Below are 8444 nucleotides of genomic sequence, written 5' to 3' on the forward strand. Positions count from 1 at the left end.
ATTTTGGTGCTCGCTCATCTCTAGTGCCGATCAAGGAAAAGTACCTTTACACTGAGTAACTATCATTCAGATAGTAACTTAGAGAAGTGACTGAAGCATACAAGCAACAGTTGTGTTCGTTTTTACACAGAGTTCTTAATGTTTATTAGTTGCTGCTAATTAGAGATGAGCGAGTATACTCGCTAAGGCACATTACTTGAGCGAGTAGTGCCTTAGCCGAGTATCTCCCCGCTCGTCTCTAAAGATTCGGCTGCCGGTGCCGGTGACAGGTGAGTTGCGGCGGGAAGCGGGGGAAAGAGAGGGAGAGAGAGATCTCCCCTCCGTTCCTCCCCGCTCTCCCCAGCCGGCCCCCCGAATATTTAGAGACGAGTGGGGAGATACTCGGCTAAGGCACTACTCACTCGAGTAATGTGCCTTAGCGAGTATACTCGCTCATCTCTACTGCTAATCATGTGAAACGTGACCCCTACAGAGATGGGGAAGGAGGCCGATGAGCCAGGGAACAGTGCAGATAGAAGGCAGAGGACAGGATGTGTGACATCCGGTTCTTCAGGGAAGGGGAGATAACCACATGTTCAGGGACAGGATGTAACATAAGCAGGAGATGAATACTAGGATCAGGCTCATATGACTGCTCGTCTGACTGGCTTAGAAGTTTGTCAGCTAAGGCAATTTCTAAATTACACAAAACCTTTCTAAGTAGAAAAATAGGTGCAATATTAGGGGTTAAACAATGCCGAGCCCCACTCACCGCATTGTATTGCTCTGGATATTAATTTCTCCAGTGGGTTCTGGGGTATTCTGTAGCTTCCTAACTACAAAACTCTGATATACGCGCGTAAGACTGAAGAATTCAGACTGAGACGTGTCCAGTTTGAAGCTTACAGAGAGTTCTGGGGGAAAAACAATCCCAGAGCTTCTTTTATTAAAATATATAATACCTGCCCTTTATGGGCGTATAACATATGACATAGTAGTGTATATTTATTTTTATTCGTCGAGCCATATAGAATCTCCCCCCCCCCCCCCCCCCGCAGGCCCCTTTGTCTCCTCAACATGTGGTCAGTTCCTTTGTCCCAGAAGTTGAGGTGGGGGAGGACTGAAGAAAAACCCAACATTACTTTCAGCTCCACTGTATACCAATGTAATTTAACCCTAGAGAGGCTGCATTTGAACTTTACATTGGACTAATGTTATAGCACACATCTTTCACCATGCCATTGTCCAGTAATTACCATAATAAAATGATGCCGATATCAGGCTGGATTCAGACGAATGTATATCAGCTGGGTTTTCATGCCCAGCTGATATACGTCGTCTCTCTCTGCAGGGGGGGAGGCTGGAAGAGCCAGCAGCAGTGCTCTGAGATCCCGCCTCCTTTCTGCCTCCTCTCCGCCCCTCTGCACTATTTGCAATGAGGAGGGACGGGGCGGGGCTAATTCTCGGAACTTAGCCCCGCCCAGCCTCCTTTCATTGCAAATAGTGCAGAGGGGCGGAGAGGGGGCGGGAACTCAGTTCCTGCTCCTGGCTCTTCCATCCTCCCTCCCTGCAAATGAGGACACCGTATATCGGCTCGGCATGAAAACTGAGCCGATATACGGTCGTCTGAACCCACCCTCAGCCTTCTACAGAGTTAAATCACTACAGCTGCGTAATACATCTAGTTTATACAAATTAATAGACATTTTACGCTAATTAATCATCATTTCTACTACAGTATGTGTTCTACATACAGTATTTATATGGTATATTGAAGGCAAACATACAGTTTTACATAAATGAGTGATTGAGATAGCAAGAATAATTCTGCCCTTGACTAGAGAGACCCACTAAAGGCTCTGTTCTCACTACATTGTTTGACATGAATTTCCAGAGGAAGCCAGAATCTTATTAGCATGCCACTAAGTTCAGTGGGAATCCACGTTCTAGTTCATAGGAAGGGTATTTTGAAATCCATTTTGCAGGAAAAAAAGAATTGACATGTGGTCGCACATGGTTGCCTCAGTGAACGGAGCTAAACACACCGCAGAAGTCAAGCGCCCAGCCTCAGATTTCTGCCACTGATTTTTCCGATATGGATTGTGCCTGTGTGGACAAGGTCTACCCAGGAGTCCTTTTAAAGTAGTACCTGGTTTAGATAAGCCATTTTCAAATACTCCATCAGGGACGTCTGGGTTTATAATAGATGGTCTCCCATTAAGGACCCTCAGATATTAGCTACAGCGGAAAATGGCCACAAAGAGTGTCTCCCATTAGGATAGAAACAGTATGTTTCATTTCCACTACATTGCGGTTGAAAGAAAATTAATGTGAATGTTCCTTTGGTATGTACCACCTACCTACACATCACTGCAAACCAAGTCCACTTCTTCATTGCCGTGGCCTATTTCAGCAGGATAAGGCACTCTACCACAGTGCAAAAATTGGATTTTCAGCCTGCAAATTCCCCAGATCTCAATCCAATCAAGCATCTGTGGGATGTGCTGGAAAATCTATACCTTGACTGGTCAATGTTGTTTTAGTGGCACGAGGCGGACTTACACAACATAACCCAGTTTTAATGTTATGGCTTACTAGTATAAATAGACCATATGCTCATTTTATGGAAACCCATAAGTATCCAAAGAAACAGAAAATATTGCAGTTCTGCTCAAACATTACTATAAGTCATGTACTTTCCATATAGGAAGGAAACTCGAATGAGGTGACCCTCAGGTATGCCCTCCTATGAGGTCCAAATCTTATTAGAATCCTTGTAACATGAATGACTACAGTTTTTGTATATTGATTTTTACACATTGACTGTCGATCTCCAGAAACTAATTGGCATATACAGTATGTCTTATATCCTTGGTTTCATATGGATGGAAAATATGTGTTGGTGGTAGTTACAATACATGTAGTTTTGTAACCTGAAGATAGACTCCCGGGACTGAGGCATCACATCAGCTTCTTAAATAATTCATAAAAGGTGTCAGTTGCTGTAAAAGTTATCTCTTATAAGTAACAGACAGCCTGATTGTAGCTGATAGTTCAGCTGAAAACTACTTTTCCCTGTATTTAAGGCTACTTGGAAGCTTAGAAAGACAACACTTTTTTGGTCTACATTTGCAAAGTAAAACATATTAAAGATAATCATCGCACAAAGATATAAAAGGTTATTTCAGCAGAATGCGAATGAGACATGTTTTGTAGGTCCTTCTAGGACGCCTGAATTACAGAGTCCCAGTGCTTGTTTTATGTGTGGCGATATCTACAAGTCTGCCTTTCTTTATTGAAATTGATGGGAGTTACATAAAGTTAGGAGTGAGTAACAATGTCAGTTATTTATAGCAGAGCTGGAGCTAAAAGCTAATTGGTGCAAAAATTGAGCTCCTTTCCCCCACCCCTCCAAGCATATATCTATATCACACTCAAGTTCGGCACTATGGAGCAATTATAGCAACCTCATTGGTTCTGATTCACAATTCCAGCAACCTCATTGGTTGTTTGGGTTCCCTGATTCAACCTGATTGGTTGTTAGTGCCGAACTTGAGTATAATATAGACATATGCTCCCCCCCCCCCCTTCCCCACAATTACCCTTCATGGCCACTGAACATGGTCAACAAAGAACTTTCTGCTGTATCGCCGGGTGTCTTTACGTTATCCATCAGTTCAGCACCAGCTGCTGGAGATAATCCTTACCTACACAAAGAAAGAATATATACTCACACACATAGGAGATCACATAAGACGACTTTTCAACTTTTATAACACGGCAAGCTCAGGTACAGCAGCTCAGCTCTGCTATAACTCTAAATGATGGAGTCACCATATAATAGTCAGATACCAGCTCTACACAATGATAGTGATTACAGTGCAGTTACCTTCAGTAATCACAGGTGGCCATGTCTCAGTTTGGAGTGATTCTCTTTTCCCTTTCTTTTCTATCTGGCCCAGACTGCCATGAAGACTTCTTTCAGTTACCTCTCATCTCTGCAAACTCTCCTCATCTTGCTGCTATCTCCAATTCCCCTCATAGTAATAATGCAAAGTATCAGTGCCTGAATACAGTAATACTTCCCCTGTAGTGCTCATGAGAAAAAATAATGCCTCCTTCAAGCCCCACATAATAATAATTACCTTTTTTAACTCAAAGGCCTCATTTGTGCTTCTCAAAATTACTTTGCCCCTGAAGTCAATGTTACCTCCTCTGTGTAAACTTTAGTCTATAGATCCCCAAACCTGTGGCCAGGAATTGAAGAGCGACGCTTGTCTTTTCTCTTTTATTAAGGCATTTTGTAGATGGCCCAAAATTAATGGTTGTGTCCGGTGACAGATATCCTTTAAACGTCACTTGAGACACCTATTTAGTATGAGAGCCATTTATGTGAACTGAGAAATGAATACCGTTGATAGCAAATAGACTGACAGAATTGCAGTGAAGGGTGCACACATTGCGGTATTGAGTGACACCACAATTGACAGTGTTTCTGAAGCGTATAACTCCTCTGGGTGAATTTCACAAGCTCTCAGTGTCCCGTTCTTGTCTTACACACATATCAGCACCTCTGTGGGGGAACAATAGCTGTGACCGCCTGACCTGACTTATCTGAGCTCAGTCCCCTAGACAGAAGCAGAAACACTCAGGACCCCTCCAGATGAAGGTAAGCCATATATCGCATATTACTTAAACAAGTATAACATCAAGAGAAAATACCCGTCTGTAGTTCTAAAATACAATAATAATACAATAATGTAACAGACTGGAAGTACAGTTAAAAATTAGGGCTTTTCGTAACTGTCTAAAAAGTATCCGTGTTCTGAGACTTGATACAATTGTTTTGTAGAAGACAGGATATGGGGTTGTATCATCAAATATAAGTTTTTGGGTAATTAGCCAACATTGGCTGCTTGTAATCTATCAGCACAAAACATAATATATATTCTGTATCTTCCTCTTGTTGCAGAGACACAATGCATCTGCCTTTCCCGATGTTATCTCCAGCACTATGGCTTGATTTGCTAATAGTGTTGCCATCTGTTACCTCCATTCACTCACTATGCCCATCTCTGTGTCTGTGTGGCTCCAGATCACTTTTTGTAAATTGCTCAGGAACAAATCTATCATCCATTCTAATCCTTCCTCCTTTGGCAACAGAATTTCTGGACCTTTCCAGCTGTTCCTTACATACATTACCTCCTCTTCACAACCTCTGGAGGCTCCAAACAATTCTTCTGGCTCAGAATGTAATCTTGCAAGTGGGAGATGGATATTGGAAGAGCTTGCGGAGTCTTCAGATCCTGGACCTGAACGGAAATAAAATAGGAAATCTAAGTGTGAGTTTCTCCTTGGGTCTTGATTCCCTTACACATCTGTTTCTTGCACACAATCTTTTGCATTGTATTTCCAAGTACAGCTTCCAGCACTTGCATAATCTCGAGCTATTGGATCTGCAAGGAAATCTCATTTCCAGTCTGGATTCTGGAGCTTTTAGGTCTCTAACTAAGCTCCGTCATCTTCAGCTCCAGAACAACCTGCTGCAAAGCTTAACGAATGATGACTTTTCAGTTCTGCAAAGACTTGAATTCCTTGATTTGTCAGGAAATCGGATCAATCATCTGCCTTCCGGAGTGTTCACACCTCTGCACTCTCTCACGTTCCTAAATCTACAAAATAACAAGTTACGCCACCTACGCTTCCAAACTCTGAGTAGCTTACCATCGCCTGGGACTCTACTCTTGCTCTCATCAAATCCTTGGGAATGTGATTGTGATTTGCAGCGTATGTTTGGCAAGCTGAGAGGTTTGCAGAGAATCAGCCTACAAGATGGAGAAGACTTGAATTGTGCAGCTCCTTCGGCATTGAAGGGGAGAGCCCTCACCTCACTGGACACTCAACTATGTGTAGCAGAAACTGTAACTGTGCTGATGATCACCCTGACTGTAGCAGTCACTGTGGTTGGGGCCATAGTAACTGCCGAAAGAAGTCGTAAAAAGGGTCCCAGAAATCAAGGGAATGAAATGTGCGGGCAAGAATAATGGGATAATGGATTACGGCAAACAGTTTCTAATATCATTTATAACTTTCTATATCAGTTGGACTAAATAGCCATAGCAACATGTTAAATAAAACTTTTATGTAGAAAGATTAAAAGTTGCTTTAAAAACTTTTTTTTTACTATTAACTGCGCCAGATATTGATGCAAATTATAACGCAAAGCTGTGCTGCTCATAGCAGGCGATAGGTGTAGATTTAATTTTCTGAGGTAAGAGCAAACAAACATCAATACATGCCTGTCTGTATGCCTCCTGATGTGTATAGATGTGTAGCAGCTGACTGATGGGAGGGCACTGAGTTACCTACAAAGCTCTGTTGCATGAGGTATTGGATGAAAAGCCCAGGTCTGTGATTCCTTTTTTGCCAGTCCAGGTATACTGCGTGAAAGATTTGCAGCTTGACGGTGGAAGACATAAGTTGTAACTTCATACGCCTTTCCTGGTCAGAGCACTTTTGACTTTTAACATTTCACATGTGCTGTCCTATAGCCCGATATGTATATGTATCCCCAGTATGGAGTCCCTGCAGTATGTGGGTGCCCTCACATTACACACAAAGCCCCTGCATATTATGGGCGACAGCTGGTGACACAACCACTTAGTCACTCAGTGCAGCTTCAGTGTGGCTGATGCTGCTCTTCTCTCCTCGACTTTGTCATTTTCTGCGCTTCTCTTTTGCTGACTGTAGCCAGCCAGATGAATATCCTACAGAAGGCTGAGTCTCCGTAGCTTCTGTGTTACTACCGTGAAAATAGGACCTTTCTTAAATAAGTCTTTTATATAAATTTTTGCCCCAAAAGAGGCACATGGTCTTATTTTCTGGGGATGTCTTATACACACCTAGCAGGTGCCGTCCGGGTCCCTCCCGCTGGCCTCTGCAGTTTCACGCAGGCTTGCTTGCAGTTCTCAGTGCCGACAGAACATTGCTTGCTGGTAACAGGGTTTGTAAACCCTGCCTCCAGCAAGCTATTGCTCTGATTGGTTCTCGAGTGCCGCGGCTCAGCCAATCAGAGCCAGTGCTGGATGAACCAATCACAGCTATTGGTTCATTGAGTCCTGGCTCTGATTGGTTCTCGAGTACTGCGGCTCAGCCAATCAGAGCCAGCTTTGTACAAAACTGCGTGACATATACGCTAAACTTATTTAGAGCCATGAACCTATTAATAAATTTGTCACATTGCAGTCCAGCACACATTTCACTATGAAGAGATTGTCCCATGAAAAATATTGTTTATAGTCACATTTACCTATTAAAGGTAACCTGTCACCTCCCAACATCACCATAAACTAAGCTATGTTGCTATTATGGCAGATGGATGATGCAATGCTGGATGATGTATTTGTTATACTCACCCTCTCTACTGCCCTTAAATTTTGCACATGGCAAGAAAACCTGACTCTTTTCACATTGCCGTGTGCATCCTCTCTCATAAACTTGTATGGGAGAATGCACGCAAGACAATCTGAAAAGAGCCGATAGCATGGGATTGAGAGAGCAGGCGAGTATAAAAAAAACAACACCCAGCACCACATCATCTGCCCTAATAGCTCCATATCCTACTTTATAGTGCTGTCGGCAAGTGACAAGTTCCCTTTAATTCTAACCAAAACTTTTTTTGTACTTATGCTTATTAGCAAATGTTGATAGGAGTTGTGCCATGTTATAAAGTTATCCTCTACCCACAGGATAGTGGATTCATTTATGATCAGTGGGGGTCTAACTGCTGGGACCCACATCAATCCAGAGAACGGGGTCTTGTTGGTCCCTGAGTGAATGGAGCAGAGGTCATACCGCATTTACTTTAATGATCATTCCAGTGATGACCTGAGTTCAAGCGCTTCAGCAATCTCTGGCGCTGTCACTGAAGTGCATGGAGTAGTGGTGCTTGAGTGACAACGCAATTAGACTTAAAGTATAACTGAGATTTCTGAAAACTTTTGACATTCCTATGACTTGATACATGCCTATTACTTATGAACGACTGCCTGCTTTCTGTGAATGGAGGTAGCCAGGAGCAGAGGGATTCTAAATTTCCCGGGGCCTGAGCCCCACTGGGCACGCGCCCGGTGATTGACATCGGGCGCGCATGTGCAGAAGGAGACTTCAGGTCCCGGAAGACAGGGACATCGCGGAGGACCCGGGGTGAGTATTTTCACCTCCCCTCATGGATCCGATCCATGAGGGGAGGTGAAGTTAACTTTATTTTAACTTTAAAACTTTTTTGTGATCACCGCTATCCATTGGATAGCGCCGATCACAGGCCCGAGGACCGCTCACCGTGGTCCCCGGGGACATCTCCTGGTTCCCAGCTACCTTCAGGAGCCGGGAGACTTTAAACTTACCAGGGCCCCCGGCCTTCTGCGCATGCGCGTGATGTCATTCATCTGGCGCGCATGTGCAGA

At 43.5% G+C, this 8444-nt stretch overlaps 1 protein-coding gene across 1 annotated transcript; it reads left to right on the forward strand.

Annotated features, from left to right (window-relative positions):
- Positions 1-4453: 4453 nt before the first annotated feature.
- Positions 4454-6067, forward strand: LOC136577485 (reticulon-4 receptor-like 2). Its single transcript, XM_066577378.1, has 2 exons — positions 4454-4648; positions 4952-6067. The coding sequence occupies exon 2, from the start codon at positions 4959-4961 to the stop codon at positions 6021-6023; it is 1065 nt and encodes a 354-aa protein (XP_066433475.1). The 5' UTR covers positions 4454-4648; positions 4952-4958; the 3' UTR covers positions 6024-6067.
- Positions 6068-8444: the final 2377 nt, after the last annotated feature.

This window comes from Eleutherodactylus coqui, chromosome 8 (genome assembly GCF_035609145.1).
Source record: "Eleutherodactylus coqui strain aEleCoq1 chromosome 8, aEleCoq1.hap1, whole genome shotgun sequence".
In the NCBI taxonomy this organism is placed as follows: domain Eukaryota; kingdom Metazoa; phylum Chordata; class Amphibia; order Anura; family Eleutherodactylidae; genus Eleutherodactylus; species Eleutherodactylus coqui.